The 21376-nt window shown below is 43.5% G+C and overlaps 1 protein-coding gene across 3 annotated transcripts in view; it reads right to left on the bottom strand.

Moving 5' to 3' along the window:
• Window positions 1-21376, bottom strand: part of kcnab2a (potassium voltage-gated channel subfamily A regulatory beta subunit 2a) — an 83143-nt gene that overhangs the window by 5660 nt on the left and 56107 nt on the right. For all 3 annotated transcript variants that reach the window (XM_076760987.1, XM_076760978.1, XM_076760971.1), the window contains 11 exons: window positions 11249-11292; window positions 10790-10827; window positions 10424-10503; window positions 6602-6646; window positions 6031-6075; window positions 5706-5749; window positions 5339-5425; window positions 3698-3783; window positions 3395-3515; window positions 3060-3154; window positions 1773-1893 (listed from right to left, as the gene is read on the bottom strand). In XM_076760987.1, the coding sequence (XP_076617102.1) occupies window positions 1773-1893; window positions 3060-3154; window positions 3395-3515; window positions 3698-3783; window positions 5339-5425; window positions 5706-5749; window positions 6031-6075; window positions 6602-6646; window positions 10424-10503; window positions 10790-10827; window positions 11249-11292 (806 nt within the window). The remainder of the gene's footprint in view (window positions 1-1772; window positions 1894-3059; window positions 3155-3394; window positions 3516-3697; window positions 3784-5338; window positions 5426-5705; window positions 5750-6030; window positions 6076-6601; window positions 6647-10423; window positions 10504-10789; window positions 10828-11248; window positions 11293-21376) is intronic.

Here is a 21376-nt window from a genome sequence, read left to right as displayed (position 1 = left end):
CTGCAGGATTTTAATGTTACAGATAGCTGACAAGAAGCTAATTTGAGCTAATTATACAAATATCTTCTGTGTGCTGTCAGATACTTTAATCTATAACCATATTTTATACCTTAATCTGAAAAGTACTGATGTGATACTGCGGCTCTCCTAAATGTAAACTCTGCGTGGAACTCGTTGGAATCATTTTATGTACGTAAAATGAGACTTCCTGTCCAGTCTGGGACGACTGAACGAAACAGACTTTTAAAATGACAGTGACGAAGAAAGTGTATTTAATCAGTCATGTTATGGCCGAATCCATACTGACCTTATTAAACGGATCACTGATCCGCTTAATAAGGTCAGTATCTGTGGTGCTATCAATCCAGCATACTGGATCAGAGGTGACATAAATGCAGAGGAAAACTACAACATTTCCCCTGAAATGTAGAAGTAAAAAGTGTAAAATGGGAATACTCAAGTACAAGTACATAAAAAATGTCCCTTCAGTACAATACTTGAGTCGACGTCCTTATTTAAATCCCTCTCCTGCACTCTTTTTTTGGGATCTCTCTGAAAAAACAGGACAGACCTCAGCTCTGTTTGGTGTGCTTTTATAATTGCAAGCTGTATTATGCAATACAACATTTTCTTTTCTTTCCCCCAGTTGAGGAGAACACTCTTATAAGCAGATTACAGCATAAAAGCATGGAGAGTTTTACTGTAAAATAGTGGGGTTATATTTCTACACAAATCTTCCACCAACATAGGAATATGGTCAAAGATGACAACGGCTGAAGGTCTTAGCTGGATGGACGTAAACGCAGACCTTCCCTCGGGTCACTGAAATACCCACAACATCTAATAACTCTGTTCTCCCTCACACAACCTCCTGCTCCAGGAGCACCAGGCCTCAGTATCAAGGCAAAGGCAGAAAGGATTCTGTCATTATCATATAGTTTTTACTCAATACTCGAGAGCCACAGTGACGTGGAGGACGACATGTTGGACATCAATCTTCTGCGCTGCCTTCAGGAGCGCTGGAAGGATTTATAGCGACTGGGAGAGATGAGGGTGTCCACTAATGGGCCGTGAAACCTAATCTATGACACCGCATTACTGCGAGGTTGAAAAATCTGCCTCGATCTGCGCCGAGATAGGAGAGGGAGTCCCAGATTTACTCGCCGAGTCCCTAACGTCTGACGCTTTGACGGCCCTCGCAGGAGTGTGCGTCTGCAAGGGTTTGCACATTCTCACTTTCCTGTCCGGCAGTGAATCGATATCGGACAGTCGCTGGATTTATGTCTGGGACGCTGTTTTAATGCTGACACTGGAAACTGTTAAATACATGTCAACACAATGGAGAACCACAGGACTTCATATACAAATATATGCTGCTATGTTTAAATCCTATATGTTCTTATTTACATCCCCGTCTTTATGTATTCAAAGGGAAAGAGCGTGTGGTTTATATTAGTGTTCAGTCAACTGCTGCTGGTCTCAGAGGGACCATGTTAAAGGTGATGTGTGAGTTTATGTCCCTTTAACATGCGCCATTTACCTTTCGTGGTCTTATTCTCCATTTCCGCTCTGTGTATTGTTTCTTACTCTCTTTTTTCTCATTGATGTCTTTGTAAAAACTGCAGCCATCACAGCACGGACACATGACAACACGACACACAGCAACAGTCAAACCAGACAGCCGCGAGAGCGTCGCTGACCTCGGCCCGTCCGAGGCCGAGGGACGGACAGACAGACAGAAAGAGAGAGAGCGGCAGAGTGTATCTGCGTACCGATGGCGAGTTGGGGCAGAGTGCAGCCCAGCCGCTCCGCGATTGCCTGCAGCTCTTTCAACTTCGCCTGCTGACGCCGGCCCTCCTCGCTCAAGATCTTGTCCTTCAACCACTGGTAACCCTGTCGAAAACACAGCACACCTGCTCAAAAACACAGCCCTGCTCACACCGCTGCGCCGCAGCTCCTGTGTCACCAGGGCCTGTTTTTAAACAAGTGCCTCTGTCTCCTGCTGTTACACCTCAGTCACAGAAACACAGCTACGGCTAAGGAGAATTCTCTATTGAAGCTGACTACTGATGCACCTGTTGATATGATATCTGTGCTCAGCTGAGAGTTATCTTTTCATAGTATCAAGGATCAGGAATTATACCAGATGCTATTAGTAACCAGTAAGAATTACCACTGTGTTAAAGAGCCAAAATACCACAAACATCCACAGGCAACACTGGACCAAACAGGAAGCAGCACATTCCACACACGCCATCCAAAGAACTGCACAACACCAACATGGAGCCAGTTTCATGAACCGGGATGTCAGTCACTGACACACACAATCCACAGATACACAACATGCCACTCCACTACACGGACACATCGTTGCATTAAGTCAGGTGTTAGCTTCAAGTGGTCTCTTGACATAATGTGTACACTGTGGCTGCTCAAAGGGAAATATTCCTCTGGGTTTCTGAGGGCTCGCTGAGTGAAATCATTAAAATTGCTTCTCCTCCTCATTATTGTGCAGTTGTTATGGCTGTGCAGTTCTCTTATGCTTGGAGGGAAACAAAAATCTTCCAAAAAAAAAAATGATTCTAGGTCACAAACGAGTGGCTTGAAATAACACTGAATTCATGATTCATTTAGCGATTTAATTATTTAGTTTGGGTTTAAAAAGTGATGGTATCCTGAAGGTCGAATGAAAAACAAGCACATTTGAATGAATGTGTACACATGCTGCTGTGTTATTGTTCTGTGCGTGTGCATTTTTGCGCACATGTATGGTGTGCGCTCATGTGCGTGCACTAAAATGCGTTAAGCTGACACCAGCTGGCAAACGGCGTCAAACAGCGCTGCTCGGGAGGAGGCGCACAGTGCATGACGTCAACATGGCACTGAAAACACACAGATATGAGGTGTGCACAGAGTTACAGAACCTGAAAGACACAAACACACCATAAACAAACAAACAAGCAACTGGCAACCAGTAGGGAAACATGGAAAAGTGACACCGGCACGGATGATCAGAGCGGGATAAAAACAGGAAACAGAGGCGAGCGAGGTTCGTCTACCTTCAGAGAGGCCCGAGAGTAGGGGGGCACCCTGCCGTCGTATTTCCCTGAGATGATCCCGCAGGCCAGTGGTGACCACGTCATGGCCCCCACACCTGAGGACAAAGACATGTAAGCGTGATCAAAATCGTCATGGCTTCCTTCCTCACAGAACTGTCGTCCTCACGTTGTCTCTGGAAGGAAAAACGATCGAAGCAACACAGAGTGTGGATTTTAAGATGAGCCTGTTTCTGCTGACCTGACAGTGGGACTCAGTCACGCCACAGACTGCACTGCAATCACCTAACCTCTGTAGCCTTACTGTCCCCTCGGGCCACAGGCCAATCACTGCTCACCTATCTTATGGAAGAGCTCAGGTAGCTGCACCTCCACCTTCTCCCTCTGGAACATGTGATACTCAGCCTGCTCACAGATGGGAGGAATCTGGTTGAACTGTCGAGCCACAGAGTACGCTTCCTGAAGGAAAACATGGGAATAAGCGAGGTGAGACTCATGTAGAGTACAGTGCGACATATGTGGAATAAAGACCATCGAGAACAGGAGAAGAAAGGATACAGCGAGGTCAGAAATAAATTGAAATCTCTGTGATGGTAGAAAAACTTGTTCATATTCGCCCTGTCGTCCACACACAGTCTCACCATTATCTCCATAGGGCTCCAGCGGGATGTTCCCCAGTACATGGCCATGCCCTGGTTTATCACATGGGTCATTGCTCGAACCGTTTCTGCAGGTCAAAATACACCAAAACGTTAAAAACGCTGTCAATGCTGGAGTCGCCGTGTTGTGTTTACAGAACAGTATTCTCTCTATGGCTTTTTGACTCGGTTCCGCTCCATCGAGCAGACAATGTCTACTGTACGCGTATCTGAGCCGCTTGTTCTTTTATATCATAAAAGACGTATTTATTATCATTTGCAAGCCAAATGGACTGGGCCGCTCAGGAGAGAAGTGGAAAAGCTGATTATGTTAATCAGAATGGTGAGTGATTCGTTCTGATGAGGGTGACATCTATTCATAACAAGGCACACTTGAATGACATTTATGTAAAAATCCACAAGAATCTGTCGTTTTTGATCTGCAGCGTGCTACAAGAGAACATAAAAGGAGCCCAGTGAAATAAATAAGAGATGACAGGCATATTTGCATTGGCTCAACTCTGTTTAATCATACACAAAGCGTCCTCACAAGGTTGATAAACTGGACTACAGAGTATGTATTTTAAGCACAGAGGGTTAAAGAAATATACATGTTTGGTTCTATGATGTGAAAAGCACATCCGGGATTAGCTTCTTCCCATTAATGTGCTGACCAGGCTTGGCTGAATGTTACACAGATTAATCCTGTGTTATTCTGTCAACACATCGCTGTATTTTATTTGAAGCCATCAGATATAGATTTTAATTTTGCAGCCATATCTGCCCGTGTGTGACGGCAAATATAATCTCACATTACCCAACTTTAATTTCCGTCTTTAGTGAAGATTTGTTTCATTCGACCGCGGACAAGAATATCGCTCGAGAAGATCGGGAGCACCAGAGAGCAATAAAACAGGGGTGAGTCGACCCTCAATAGTCCACCGTACATCCATCTATCCACCTTGCTGATGTCTGGAAAGTCTCTCTGACAACCGAACCAGGCCTCCTATCATCTAGTGGGTGCTTGGCTTAAGAGGGTTTCTCTGTAAACTGACAGAACAGCAGCTCCTCTTCACCCTGAGCTGCTGCCCTTCAGCTACTGCCAGAATAAAACACAGCAGATGGCCAAACTACTGCGGGTTTGAAGACACAGACTTAGAGATGTCCATGTGAACTGTGTGCAATCTTTAAAGGGCAGATGGGCAAAAGAATCGCCTCGACTTTCAGGTCGGATAACACCAGCTACTTCTGCCTAACAGGACACTAAAGTATAGTGAGAGAGCCGCAGCCAGCGAAGCATCAAACCGAAGGCAGGAAGGCGACCTCTGACCGAACTCTAACCCAAAGGGGAACTCTGACACGGGAGCAGATGCACGCTGTGGGGCCAACTGAGCCCACACACAGTTAGCACTCTGCCATTTAAAGGTCTCCAGCATCAGTATCTATCCTCATTCTGACTGTGGAGGTGGAAGCACCGGGACAACATGCTGCATTTAAAAATAGATGTTTCACTTACAAGAGGTTTGTATATTTGAGTCTTCATGTTGCAGTAGTCATAGAGACAGAAAAGAGGTGCGGTTTTTCTATGTGCAACCTGACAAAATATAGGGAAAGTGCGTGAGAGGGTGAGAGAAAAATAGTTACCCTCCATAGGTGTGTTCGGGTCCGGCCTGTTCGCAAACACCACATCCACGTAGTCTAACTGCAGTCTTTCTAGAGAGGCTTTTAAACCTAGAAATAAGCACCACAGTTAGTCAGTCAGGGGTGGCTGAAACTCTGCTGTGCTACATTATTATCTTCTTCACAAAAACCCAATTTACACATACTGCCGAATTCTCAAACTGTCTGTTTTCACAGGGTTATTGTACCCAATATCCAATAACCCCGAGAGTGTGTCAATTATTAAAAAAATGCTGCTTTGACTCCCTAAAGCCAAAGCAACTAATTAGGAAGTATTTTGTTGCTGCGGTGTCAGCATTTAATCCAGTAATCTGCAGACGCTGTTTCTTACCTTCTATAATGTGTTTTCGGGATAAACCTCTTTCAGTCTCCGCTCTGGGAAAAAAAAAAAAAAAAAAAAAAAAAAAGACTTCACGTTCTAAACAATTACTTGAAATATGACTGGAGCAGCCCCTCCACGGGGATATAATATCACATATCCCACCTGAAATATGATCTAATAAATGCTTCAGCTTTATTGAAAGCACCTGACAACAGATCAGTTTGGATGACACATGATCCCGTTACAGGAGCATCAAACAAGTGGAGCACAATTAAACAGGAGGATCATTTCTCGTGTGGACACGCACGCTTTGAGGCAACCAGATGAAACTTACTTTCCACCCCAGAAGATCTTTGTCGTTATCACCAGACTTGAGCGTCTGAAAAATGGAAAATGAAAACACATCTGTTACGACACCTGCAACACGGAGAGTTCCAGGAGTGTACTGGAGCTCTAAGTGCTACACAAACCTTCTATTATATGTATTAACAGCTAGGGTGAAAAACTCCTACACATCCTTCGGGTAATCATGCATTTCTGCCTTATTCTGTCAATGTCACGCACACCCACATCTCACAATAAGTGTGACTGTGCCAGGACTCGCCAGCGCCAGTGAATGAGTGTTGTAGGCGTATAACCTGACGGAGCTATACAAATGCCAATCCAAGGCCGACAAAGTAGAAGACAAGGCACTCGAAGTTCATCCATTATTCAGCATCTTTGAGGAGGGACGCAGGAGTGTGGGCATGGCTGCCTGCATGAATCTTTCATCTCCCTACCTTACCGCTCCGGTTCACAACACACAGCCTCCCAATACGTGCGAGGAAGGAGATGATACGAGATTAGGGAGGCTGGCGGGGACGGAAATTAAAACCCACCAAACTCATTTAAAAAGTGCCTCATACCTCCATCCTTTCTTCTTTATGATGTTCCCGAGCACCACCTCTGCCCTGCGAAGCAGACGGGGAGAAGGCACGATTAAAAAAAGATAAGCCTTAAAACGATAAGAGCATCTACACTCGACTGTCTGAGCAATGATTTCAAGGCCTGAATTAAAGAAAGCAGTCCAAACTCTGCGCAAGTACTGTATAATGCATAAGAGAGCTTTCACTGGAAAGAGCACCTGTTTAGTACTGTGAGTGTGAATTAGCTGCCAGGTCAGAGTCAGCAGGGCCTGGGCCCAGCTGTGCTGGGGAGACACCACCATGTCACTCATTAGCAGCCACAGGGGTGCTAATGAGTGACATTACGATCAACACGGGGCTCATTAGGGCTGGGCAGGAACCTGTCAGCAGGATGTCTCTCCAGCGCTCTGCCTCTGACAAATAACGAGACACCCCCTTGTAACGGCAATTTCCCAAAAATTGTATCTCTGCTCCTCAGAGGTGAGAAAGTAACATCTGTGGTTTGTTTTGGGCTCATTTCGGGCGCAGTGATGAATTAAGATAGCTGCTCCGATCAATGCTGATTTCAAATAAATGATGTTAGCGAGAGTCAGACGTGAGCTGAAAACCATGAGGACCTTTGTTCATCCCACCGATGACACAGCGTATTAGTGCTGCTGCCGGTGCTGGTGTGTCTGTGTCGAGACAGTCTGACATGTCGCTGTGGACAGGAGCAGACTGAGAGACGATCAGTCTGCACAGACGTCAGCGACTCAACCAAACCTTGTTAAAGGAAAATGACGGTATGTTTCAGCCCGGGTCTAATTCTTACAGTCTTAAGTTTAGTTTAAAGCTGATTACTTATTTGTATCATTATGGTCGTGCCACAAAAGATTAACTGAATAGTTGGTAAACAGAAGTAATAATCTGTACCTGCAGTAGACTGATAATCGACTAAATGTTTATTTTAAAACATGTTCACTAGCTTCAGCTTCTGAACTGTGAGGATTTTCTGCTTTTCTTCATCTTTTGTGGTTATAAACTGAAGGTCTTTGGCTTTTGGATTGTTGGTGAGACAAAACCAATTCTGATGGGCACTTCTCACCATTTCTGACATTTTATAGACTACACGATTAATGGAGAAAATGATCTGGAAATTGATAATGAAATGACACGTTAGTTGCGGTTATACTGCTGAACTGAACTGATAACCAGAGTGAAACACTGTGACCTCAGATATCATCCATCTCCCTTTTCGTCCTGTTTGATATTTAATGCAAAAAGCTTTTATTGTAAAACTCACTCTAGCTTTTATTTTGAAAAGCGCTTTATAAATATTGACTTACTCAAGCATTTCACACCCTCATCTCCAACTTTATCTTGTTTTTTGTTTTTTTTACTTCTCCCTGACGTCACGCGTTAATAATGAATTTTCTTAATTATCTTCTCTGTGTGATACTTCACATGTTTAGCAGTGCCATGCTGTATAATGTTACCAGACAGATGATCTTACTGGTGCTGTGAGGCTGATTTCAGGCGTACTGCCCATCTTTATATATGTACTGTATACACATCAGTGTTGACTTATACTGATGTTTGTAAAGAGTTAAGCATAAAAATGCAAAGAAATATACGAATGAAACGACTTTTTTATCCAGAGAACATTGTCATACCCCCAGTTTTTTCTTCCTCCTACTTGCACATGTGTGTTCCTGATACACACACTCCTGCTGATCCAACAAGCAGCATGAGTACAGTAGGTGCTGCTGCACTACTGCTGGCTGTTTCAGACCCCGCCAGCCGGACCCACACCTTTTTCAACAACACAGACCTGAGCACTCCCCCGAGAGCAAAAATGTGTGTGTTTGTGTGCATAATAGTGTGCGTACGTGTGGGTGTGTCGTTGGCAAACACCCACACAGTGCGCTGTGTGTTGCCCTTCTGAAACGGGAGTAATTTGAGAGCCCGGTCATAAGCCACAGTGCGCCTTGAGCAGGTTGACTTTCTTCATTCATCCATCCATTAATTACTGTGGGTCTGTACTCCATAGCTGAGTCCTTGTTATGACTTACGGCAGAAGTCAATGACATAATTCTGCATTATTCATGGATTTATACAATTTTATTACTTTCAGATTTCTCTGTAATTATACATCCAATTTGTTCCTGGTTTCATACAATACCATGCAATTACTGCATCGAGAGCAAAACGTCTAAGCCTGAAAGAAAGCAAAGAGAAAAACTCTGTTCTTCCAATTACCCGCATACCTTTAACTGCTTTGACACCATGTGTGTTTGCTGATAACGGCAGCTACATGGGATGAGCGGAGCATGTTTGTTTGTTGACATATTTATTCAGAAATGTATGAGAAACAGCAGCCTGCATGTTGGGATGGATACGCGAGTTAAGAATCACAATCGATATCTAAATATCTCTCTCTGTGTTGACTGTTTGTTTTGTGACTGACTGTTTTGTCGGGCGAAGCCAGGACAAACAAGCCCAACACACAACCAACAACTGCCAAGCGCTGTGCGTGAGCAAGGCGAGGAGGGGGAGCGCAGCTTACGCACCTCCATTATCTGTCCACGGAAACCAACATTACAGCAGCAGCCTGACTGTACAGACACCGACTCCGCTTCACGCTCCCCGAGTCTGACTGACGGAGGAATCGCAGTAAGACACAACCGAGGACTTCACATGAAAGCTTTATCCGTTCTAACGTGCAGAGTGCGTGATTTGTTCTTCTCCTGTGTATGTGTGTAATATAAGCTCCTCTAAGCTGTCAGGATTAGCACCTGTGCAACACACACTGAGCTGTGTGAAACGCTGTCGCAAACATTTGCACGTGCCCAACAGATTTGTCCTTCCTGCTGAACCATGGTTGGTTTTCTGGTAGCACAGTGATCCGAGCGACATGTGTCAAAGATCAAATCTTTCGGGCCACATCCTAAAAACGAGGCTTAGACAGCAGATTGTAGAAAGCTCTGCCGAACAATGAGGCACGCGGTGATGACGTTTAGACAACAGCTGCTGAGGCATTAGAAGAGAAATGAGGAAAACCGCTGGGACCTTCTGCATGTTTATGGGCTTTTTGTTTTCTCTTCATTTTCTCTTACAGGCGTTCTGACGCATCTCCCCAAACATAATGGCAATACTAGAATTTCCTTGGCAGGATTTAAAAAAAGGACTTGGTGCGGTTAATCAGAGATACTGTTTGCAATGGATAATCCCTTAGATTATTTCAAAGCACCCAAGTTACCACAAAGCCAGATTAATCCATGGTGGAAGTCAAACCATCGCTACATAAGGCAGATAGGACACTACAAGGCTGCTACATGAGGTTAAAAATATCATCACCGTCAGTCCTGTAAATTTAGACTAAGACTATGAATATCTGAACCCACAACAACGACAAGGTGATGATGAAGAGGACGACCCCGGTGTCAAGTCAAAGATCAAGGACAGTGTCATTAATCTATTGCATTAATATGAAATACTTTCTGCTGACAAAACAGTCCCACTGGAAACTGTTGACAGGGATGTTTGTGGATTGTGGAGTTTACTGCCATTGTGCCTGGAAAACTGGAACTATCTGCAAGGCAGATTTGGGTAACTTGATCCCTTTAAGTATGAGGGACTGTCTGTCCGTGAGTCTGGATGTGGCAATGTGGTATTTACATCCTGTCTAACGCGCTGAACATTTGCTTGTTGCACCTGACACTGTCAAGGAAAATGTGACGAGTATGTAATCTCTACCTGGTGCTTTTCTAATCAATCACATCGGAGCAGCTTGGTAATATTCGGTGTCGCTGCTAAGTGACCTGTGGCATAGGATACACTCACTTTCCAGCAGCGTAGACCTCCGCTGTGTCAAACAGATTGATGCCGTTTTCATAGGCCAGAGTCATCAGCTGCTCTGCCATCTGTTGAGAGAGCAGGGGGGAAGGAACCAGGAGGGGAGAGGACGGGGTGAGAGTCATGTGAGGTGTGAGGACTTTTCAATTATTAAACTTCCCTCACAAAACTAAAGAAGGCTCTGTCTTCCTATAGCACGTGTTTATTCTCTGGCTGTTGACTCCCTCTGGCAGTATATTTTCACTATCAGTAAAAATAGGCTTGTTGAGCAATCTGGGATATGCCAGATCACATGGAGGGTTTCCATTCCCAAGCTTTGACCGATGGAAGCCGTCAGAATCCATCTGCTCTCACCTCATCCGTTATCTGTCCGCCGAACGTCACCCATGTTCCTATGGAGGATGACAGGGAAGGTGGGCTCAGAGTTTAAGTACATAAACACATATGTGCACACAGATGAGCAAGTATTACATGTTCTGCACAAGATGTACTGCACAGGCAGTGATTCTGGATCACGTATTTGAGGGATTTTATAACTTCTGCAGAGTCACTGGATTTCATATTTTCACACTCTGTTCTCCCCGTTGAAAGATAAGAGATTTTTTTCTCTTTTAAACCTTGATCTTTTATCGTGCTTTTGGGTGTACTTCATTCTATGTAATGTCCCGTCTTTTATCTGGACCTGGAGTCTGAAATAGAGCTTTGAATGAAATGAATAAAGGAGGTTATGAGTTCCCCTCGCCAATCTGTCATTCGAAGTCTTGGGGCTGCAGCAAACTTCTTTATGTGTCTCACGATCCAAGAGGCTCTTACCTAATCCAAGGCAAGACACCCGCAGGCCCGACTTCCCAAGGTTTCTGTCAAAATAGAGAGAATTACATTAGCATTAATGCATCACTGAGGTGGCAGTGATTTGTGATATTTTGCACTGCAGTGGCGGTTATGAGCAGGCCTCATTTTTAACTTTGACTGACTGACAAATAAATAAATAAACAACCCCATAACTCGTCTGTCAGGAGAAAAAAGTCTGCTCCTCAGGTTGTCCCTGCAGTGGAAGCTTAGAGCCACAGGAGCTGAGAAGAACAGGGCTTTGTCTGCATCTACTGCAGCGCTGACACATGTGGACGGGACGGGTAAAGGAAGGACAGTAACATGTGTGCTGACAATGAGAATCCGTGTGCGTGTGCAGTGAAATGTCAGGGGAAAGTCAAAGAGAGGAAGTGAGTCTTAAGCAGGCCCACCATGACATCCACTGAAATTTCTCGCAGCACACCAGGATCCCTCAGCCGCCATCTGACTGAAATCCCCCACAGCAGCGCTGGAAGCTCGACTACTCACAACAACTTGCTCCTAAAGCTGGCGTCTCTGAGCCTATCACAGCCCGGACAGACCCCTCTGCTGACAATCACAGCTTTGCTTGGGTCTTTGATTCTTTTGTGCGAGCTTTTAAACGTTTCTAAGACGTCTGTGGCTCCTGTTTAAAAGGAAATATCGTGTTATGGCCACTGAAAATAACTGATCTGGTTGCTGTTATATCTTTATATTCAGCCATGTGTCTTCAGACCTTAATAGCTCTTTCTCTTCAGCTAGCGCAGATCTAAGAAATTATTACACATACAAAACGAAGTGTGCTACTTGTGGTCAGCCTCCTTCAGGAGATGGGCTGGAAGTGTAAAGAGATAAAAGAAATGTGGCATGAGAGATGATGTAACATGTGCAGGAGTCAAAGTGAGCGTGTGGGAGGATATCTAATTTATTTTTATAAGATTGCCTGTATAGAAATACAGTGAAAAGGACTAGAGAGGGAGACAGAAGATAGGTGTGCGACGTGTGAGTGTGTGTGTGTGTGTGCAGATGTGCGTGTTATATGACTGTGCTTGTGACTGCATGTGTGAGTGGGACTGTGTGTGTGTGTGTGTGTGTGTGTGTGTGTGTGGGTGTTTTGTGAAGCCATGATAAGACCGCTGAATTGCTGTGGTGACTAACAAAACATCTCTTTCAACGTGGTCTGAACACCAAGTCCAAAAACATTGACTAAACCGTTTAAAATAAATATGGAAATCTCAGCACTATCACATCGCCTCTAAGTAGGCTAAGTGGGCTACATTTGTGTTGTAGTGAAACAAAAAGAAAAAAAAAAACAAAACAGCTTTTCAAATGCTTTTACTTTCTTTTTGATGTATCTCCATATACAGAGCTGGAAGAGTGGATCCACAGAGAAGATTTAATCCAGTTACTTGTTCACTACATCGTCCAGCATCATTAGTTCCACTCTTTTACTTCACTGAACCACCATGGATGCCTGCAGACTCTCTCTCCCTCCATTCACTTCTATTCTGTCTTTTCTAACTCACCATATTTTACAGAAAATCAACCGCTTCCCAAGTCAGAGGTGTCACTGCGATGGAGCGATACTGAAAACTAATGAAATCAGATTCAGTTTGTTTATTTTGCAAGTAAAACATTTCGGTCAAACTTATTTTCTACGAAGAGCCTCATTAAAAAGATCTTATTTGGTCAGTGAGGTCTGTAATCGTGTTACAGTTTGAATGCGAGAGCCTGATGATATCATGTGTAGGAGCTCACTGACTTATAAGCAAACACAGGCAGTCAGAGGAGAAGACAGAGTGGTATGAGAATGTAGCTGGACCACGTGGCCTTACGGTGCACCGCGGTGACAAGGTTAGCACAAGTCCCCTCCGGCAAACCACTGGAGCTGATCTACAATTAACTGCCTCTTAATTGCATGAGTAAAATACCCCCTCGGGGGGCTGCTGCTCGGCGTCACAAACAGAGATAACAGAAATCAAAAGCAGCTTGCCGACCAAAATTGTTAGTGGAGCATGTTTTTAATGACAGACTGAGACATTTGTTTAATGACAGTGCAAAATATCTTCTTCGCTCCAAATTCTGCTTCATGTCATCTTGCTTTAGTCGAGTTTGCCTCTAAACGCTGTTGTGTGTGTGTGTGTGTGTGTGTGTGTGTGTGTGTGTGTGTGGTGCTACTGTACATTCAGCATCCAGTCTGTTTCCAGTCTCGCATTATTCCAGATTTGAACACCTAATGTGATTAAAGCATTGTGTGTTGCTACATACGTTAATACATGGTGCACAAGCATGTTCGCCAAACAGGATGCATAGTAAACCCGCCTAATTAGATAAAGTAGCAGCAACTGTATACACATGCTTCTGGAGTTGCACCATTTTCATGCGCGTGTGTTAGGGCTTATCACAAAGCGAAGCTTACTGTGTGAGTGTTGCATAAGCATGCCTTAACCATGACTACTGCACATACAGTACCAGTGCATTTAAGCACTTCTCCAAACCTAAAAATAAGCAACAAGGATATCAGAGAACATAGCTCTGTCCTTGCCATTGTTCTCATTGTAAGGATGTCTCTTTGTCAGCATATTGTTGTGTTCAATATTTTACTAGACTGGCCTTGAATACTGCATTGTGCATTGCTGCAATGACCCTCTGCTAGGACCTGTAAGCAGGCAGGGGTCAGGTTCCCGCTGAGCCTCAGCGGACATGAACCACAACAGTAAAGTCATCGCTCTCAGACCCTCCTCAATAATGTAGGAGACAGGTACAGTACAGGACAGCAACACCACTGCAGCCGCAGGGACAAAGCCGGATGAGATTCAGTGGACAGGACATGTAGAGACCACAGCACATGTCCAGCAGAGCTGTTCACTTTGAAATACTAGGCAACCTTTCTCTGACGTTTCTATTAACATCCGCCTTCTGAGCCCATCAGCCTCCAGTCCAAGTGGACGAGCCAAGGGTTTACATTTTGGTATGTTGGTTTATCTGATTAAGGGTGGCTTGGGGATCTATTTGGGGCTTGTTTACACACAGGTTGCATTACACTTTAGCTTGACATAATGAATCCTACATGTCTCATTCAATCACTCAGCTCTGCTGCTGACCTTGGCAGCCATGATGGCTACATCAGGCAGGAAAATATCAGAGGTCACCTCAGACTTTCTGTCCGTCATTCATTATTGATTACGGAGTTGTTGACTGTGTTGTTGTTGTTTTCTCCAGAAGAAAAATAGGAAATAGAAAAAAGAATGAAGTGTAATAGTGTGACATCAACACAGTAAGAGACAGTGTGCACAGACAGAAGTGAGTAGGTGAATATTACTGTTGTTGTCATTGTTAATGGACAGCGTTCTGTGTGCCTGAGCCATTGTAACTCTGCATTCTTGTCTAAACTTAATGATGATTCACCCGATCAATAAAGCATGTCCTGATTGTATTTGCACAATGCCTTAAACCTTGGCGTGGAAACAGTGAAATACACATTACCAGCGCAACAAACACAAACATTCAAGGACAGATAAGCAGCGAGCACCAAGAGATGCTCGTCTTTGATATGCTGCACATAGCATGTATCACGAGTGAACAACCAACACAAAGGTGGCTGCGCACTCCTGAGGTAAACAAACAAAATATGAACAGAGTTTAAGGTGAAGTGGGAGTGAACATCTCACTCTTATAACTTCCAAACAAGCAATAAGAAAAAAAAAAGGTGTAGCTGTTGATGCAGCCAGACATTTTCTATCTATCAACATCTTAAACGTCTCATTTCCCATGACTCACATAAGCACACACTCCTCCGCTGGACCGATCAGTGACCTTTAAACGAACACAGCAGCAACTCCTTCAAGCAAATTAATATCATTTTTTAATTCCTCAAAACATATGAGTCATTCCTTTAAGATGTGTGACACTGGGCTGGACTGAAGTACTGAGCAGGACCCCGACAGAAGCGAAGCCGTGGTGATTATCACCACAATCAACTGGTTCAACACATCCATCACTTCAGACAAGGAGGACAAACACACACCCAAACTGTGCCTTTATCTTGTTCAGTAAAAAGCAGAGCTGGAAGTCAAACTATCAAGACAGCACCACCTGACACGCTCCGGCAAATTAACGTCAGCCTACATGATGAAACTTCATGCAAAGCAGTGGTTAATCACCATGCTTCATGTCATCTAAATCTACCGACTCGATGCTGTTAAAAGCAGTCAGCCGGTTTAATTCAGCACGACAGAAAACACCAACCTGCTGCAGACACACCTGCTGTGCCTTCACAAATAATTCTCGGCAAATTCTCACGATGCCAACTGGTGATGAGTTCAGTCGACTTTCGCACTCTTTACTCTAAATCCTAACTTAAACAGGGCATCAAGTAAATGCTGATAATGTCAAACCTGTGTTTTAAAACTGCTGTTGAGCAGATTGAGAGGTATTGTTATTAACATAAGAGCAGATCTACATCAATTCTTTCCAGATTAACAGCTCCTACACTGACATGTGCTGCTTAAGCATTGGTGAGGTGTGAGAGCAGAGCATCAGGAGGGACTAGAGGAACAGAGCCTGCAGTGGGAGAGAGGGCTTAAAGTCCAAGTGAAGTCCGTGGACAGGACAGGACAGGACAGGACAGGACAGGGTGATGAATGAGGAAACAAGGTCACAGAGCTGTAAAGAGGAATGTGTTGAGAGATACGGTCGCTGAGCAGCACTATTAATACTACCACACCCGTGACTTCTACCTCAGAAAAACACACACACGCCAAATGCCACTTGCTCGTGTCGGCTGCAGGTGGCTTCCTCCTCCATTCAGGTTTATGTAACATCCATTCCACTTAAAGGAGGGGAGAGAGGGAGGGAGCGACTTAAGACACTGGATTCAAAATGTCCTGACTAGGAAATAAGAAAAGAGGGTGAGCCGCATTGCTCTGCTTATACACATTTACTGTGATGAAGAGTTGACCCAAAATGACAGTTTCTTCATCATCTGTTTCTCTGCATCCTCTGAACTTTGACAAGTGCACAGCGAGCTTGTCCTATTTATCTACTTCACCTCATTGATATGAAACATGAATGGCTGCGCGCTCATCGTGCACATCCTACAGCTCTGTACTCGCTGCCAGCTGGATGACCTTTTTCAGTAACTCAAAACAAAAAGACTCGACTCTTCTTCCAAATAAAACCCAAGATGGATTTGCGGGGGTGAATTGTGACTGGAGGTGAATGGATAAAGACTTTTATTCCCCCCTGAATTCAATTATTGCTTTAGAAGAATATTTGGACATTTCTGGGAAGTACGGCTGCTCCGTTTTCTTGCCAAGAGTTAGATGAGAAATGAATAAAGAGGTATGAAGCCAGAGCCAGGAAACGATTAGCTTAGCTCAGCATAAAGACTGGACGCAGGAGGAAACAGCTAGTCCAGCTCTGTCCAAATTAGATACTAACATCCGTCTAGCACCTCTAAAGCTCTTTAATTAATATGTTAGATTCAGTTTATTCAAACTGCACACAAACAAAGGCATTTTTCAGGGTGTCTCAAAGTGTAACTAAGTCCTGCTAATGACTTCCTGGAGTCTCTGCTGGTTGACTGGAAACCTCACAGAGACACTTTTAGAGGCTGGCAGGTGGATTTTTGTGAAGTTTGTCTGTTTCCACCTGTTTCCAGTCCTCATGCTAAGCTAAGATAACCGGCTGCTGTCTGTAAGATAGCAGAGCGCTATTGATCTTCTCATCTCTCAGCAAGAGTAGTAAACATAGATTTCTGAAAATGTTCATTTACCTCTTTAGGTTCACACCTCAACACAGGGCTATACCCCTACCCAAGACCCTCTAAACTGTTGACCCTTACAAATACGTTCAACAATCTTTCAGCCCTCAAAGCTCATACATTACATGTTTTTGGTGTAAGCGCCCTAAAATAAATGAGAGATCTCACGATGGGATCTCACTCAAACATGAGAATCAGCCACTTAATGCATGTACATGGTTCTGCACAAAATGCTGGATGAAAGTATGGCAGCATAAATGACTCAGTTTGTGCATTAAACAGAGCTGAAGGTATGTAAGCACTCTTCTCTGAGTCAATCAGGGACAATTATTTTTTGGGGAATGCTCCTTTGAATGTCAGCCATGATTTTCTTTTTGGGTCAGGTGAGGCTGCCATTATGCTCCTGTCAAAGCTGAAGTGGATTGTGACCAAATAGAAGCGCCGCACTGAGCCTAGACTGAGTTCACGCTGGCTTGTACACATGTTCCACGGCTGAGCCATCAACAGCCGAGATGGAGACGCCTGCAACTGGTCAAAAATGCAATGCCTTTACTTCCAGGCTGCATATTTCATCAAAGCTCTACAGTTGTGAGGATGCTAACTTCTTACTGTGAGGGACCCTCTAGACATTTCATTTCTCTTGGTGTGACTTGAAAGATCTGTTATCTCTCATGGAAGACATTAAATGAACACACGTCCAGTTATACACTGTATACTCGTATATTTTTGCTTGCAGCATAACATCTGATCCTCAGACTGAGAACATGTCGAACGTGATTTCATTTGGAGTACATCAATTTCATTCACGCAGCCGGAAACAGAGCCACTGGCATTGAAGCACTTTAAAACTGTTGTCAATGGCTGTTTATTTATTTATTTATGTATTTTTTTATACTGGGGCATTAACAGATTGTGGGATCAGAGGGTTTTCCTGTGGCTGAATTTGTTTTTCTTCTAACTCAGGCGTTTTCAGAGGCTCTTGTCTGGGGATAAATCTGCCAGTGCCCACAGGGATGGAAAATCTTCTGCTATATGCTGGAGAGGAACGACGAAGAAACTTATTAGAGCCCGTGGGGGGAATCCAAGACGTATACTGTAATATCACACTCAGCTGCGCTCCAACATCCTCACATGCCTTTAAACTGAACATCGTTGCCAACGGACACTGATAGAGTACATTCACTGACACTTAAAAATGTCCAGATTCTCAGGCTCCAGCTTCTTAAATTAGAATTTTTTATTTTCCTTGGTTTTCTATGATTGTAAACTAAGTGAATGTCATATTTCCATCACTATTCCATCACGGTTTGACTGGTCCTCTTTTAATGATGTGCTCTTGCTGTGGCCCCTTCTTCTTCTTTTTCTTCTTCTTCTGCTATGGTTTAATGGCATCTGAGTGGATAATTAGCGCCACCAGCCGTTTATCTCGAGGTGCTTCACTTCCCATACTCACATAATGATAGTGGTACACATTGATTTGCATTTTGATTTGCCCATATAGAATAAAATGTGTGCTGCATGTGGACGAAAGCTGGCTAATGTCAAAAATGCTGCAACAAATAGAAAGTGAATTATGTGTGTTTCCATCAGCTGGTTGAGGCAAAAATAAACTGTTCACCCGATGTTCTAATGTCAGGAATAACTTGGCTGTCCAGAACTGACTGTTGCTGGACAGGTTCTTCTGTTTCAGCTCATATGAGACCATATTTCTTGCTTTATAAGGGCAGATTTCATGAGTATGACAGCCATAGTTGCAGTCCTAATCGCAAATAAGCTAAGAGGTTTACATAAAGGGCCTAAAGTCTAATAACAAGCTTAAAAAGTATCAGTAGACCATCTTGCAAACAAAAATGGGATTGCATTGAGAGCTGCATCGTTTAAAAGCAAACTGGTGCCATCTGCCTAATTAAAAAATGTTAAGGTTAAATATTCATACTACGAATGACTAAGCACGATGCTGTGGGGTAGATGGGATTTTTCACTGCTGACCTGTGCTCCACCACTTTCTGAAATAAGACGAAGCTCCGGCCTCCCGCTACAGTGTAGCCTCACTTCTATTTGTGCTACAATTTGTCCTCAATCAGTGCCTCACACATTACGTAACATGCAGTTCAAATGCTTCTCATGCAGAAAGAAAAGCTGCACACAAATTTAATTGTCAAAATAAGTCTGTTGAGTCAGTGCTCATTTATGCATCGAAGCTCACCTCCTTACTGTAAGCAGAATAACAGTCGAGTGTGGCAGCTTGAGCAAATATATGCTACACATACATTTATTTGGACTAAATCTGTATTTTAACTGGGTCCAACACGTGATTGTTGGACCCTTTCTGTACCGATTCGATGCTATCATGAGGCTTGGGTGCCCATTCAATATATATCATGCACTTCTAGAGACTGTATGACTCGTGAGTCATATTTCAAAAAAACAATGCACATCACATGTCAGTCAGTCTTTCTTTTATTTCAGCAACAGTGTTGCTATGCTGCATATAAAAGTGGTAAATAAAACACTTTTTAAAGTAAACTGCAACATTTAGCGTTTACAGGAACTGTTACTGTCCCTGCACATCAAGCTAGTGCCATGATTAAATCAGATGTTAGGTCAACATGAACAGAAAACTACACACAGCACAAATGTGAGAGTTTAAATTAACATCCTTCACATGTGAAATTGAACATGAAAAATGTTCATTTAAAACCCTGGACTGGTTAAGTGGTGGTTAAGTGCTACATTTTAGGTATTTCTACTCATCAAGCTAGTGCTGTAAGAATAAAAAATAAATCCCAATATCTGTCAAAATAACCCCGATGTGATTTTTGTTGCTTATTGTTCAGCCCTAATTCATGCTCACACACACATTATGAAACAATATAGACTAACTACAGTGCAGATACTGTGTGTATAAAGGACTTCTGCCTCTTCTTGGCAGTGTACAGCAGAATTAATAAATCCAGGCTATTTCTAGAGCATTTCAGAAAATAACATGTAGAGAGAGATGAGTGGTGCTAACACACACGCACACACGCAAAGACTCTAATTAAAACTCTATCAGCGAGGCAAAGAAAGAACAGCTGTCTTCATTTTCTCCTTCAACATAGCACATGTGTGTCTCTCACATGCAGACATGCTTATAGACACATAAGCAAGATATTCCACAACAAACCCGCCCAACTCACCCGCTTTCTTATACACTGACACAGACAAATCCTCAGCACATGTACAGCAGTGAAACACAAGGCTACATCGATAAATGAACCATTCCACCGTTTGGCAGTTTCCCTCTACATGCCCAGTGCAAACAGATGGCGAATGTTCTGTGTGCATTTAAGATGGTACCTCAGTGAATGTGTCCTGAAACCTGTGCTGTGGATGAGTCTTAATATTTACATCAGAGTGGCCAAAGTGTAGTGCTGTGTGTATGCGTTCTGTTCAACGTCCACGGTCTATTTATGATTCATATTTCAACAGGGAGCACAGGCTGTGGAAAGCTGGCTCCCTGATGAAGAGCCCTCAGAATGCAGGAAAACGTCCCAGCATGCACCCACACTCACGACGCCCCAAATCTCACACCCACAGCTTTTGTCACCCAAGCTTGAGCGATACATGCTTTTGCATGTGTGTAACAAAATACTGGATAGATGATGCTCAGTTTTATCTTTCTGGAAAAAAAAAATAAATTAAAGGATGACGATGACAGAAATATTCCCCCAGTTCAATTTTCTTCATGCAAATACTGCTAATAATACAATAAGGATGCATTAAACCTGTACGCCGATGATTGGTGTGTGCATGTCATGTGTAAATCTTTGTCGTTCCCCTCCCATATCTGTCTTTAGAAATTCTGCCATCTGTTACTTCAAGTAACTGCAAGGTGCACCAAATGAAAACAGAGCTGGTGGGACGGGCTTTTCAAAGTAGCGTCTTATCTCCGTCTTTGATAACGATACATCACAACTTCACACAACACGGTGGTGGGATTTAAATGCCATCCGCTTACACAACACCGCCAGCAGCTATTTACTGTGGCTGTGACTCACTGTCAACTTTACAACCAAAAGTGGACCTCCAGAGATGTGAGGAATCCTACTGACAGCCTGGACTGTGGCGAGTTTACTTGTAGATTTTCACCAGGATGGGAGGTGAGTCAGCTCTGATTTACATGGCCACTGCAGTAAAAGATACTGAGTGCAACACAGCAGAAGTATTTTGGAACTGATACACACTGTGACAAAGAACAATACTCTGACCAAACAAAAAAAAAACCTTCCTGAAGCACAAATGTTATCCTCAGCAGTTTATAGTGAGCTCTTACATTTAGTGTGCACAAAGCACAAAAATGGCAGTCC

Source organism: Chaetodon auriga, chromosome 2 (genome assembly GCF_051107435.1).
Source record: "Chaetodon auriga isolate fChaAug3 chromosome 2, fChaAug3.hap1, whole genome shotgun sequence".
Lineage (NCBI taxonomy): Eukaryota > Metazoa > Chordata > Actinopteri > Chaetodontiformes > Chaetodontidae > Chaetodon > Chaetodon auriga.
Note: the sequence above shows the minus strand (reverse complement) of the source record. Positions and strands in the feature narration are given on the sequence as shown.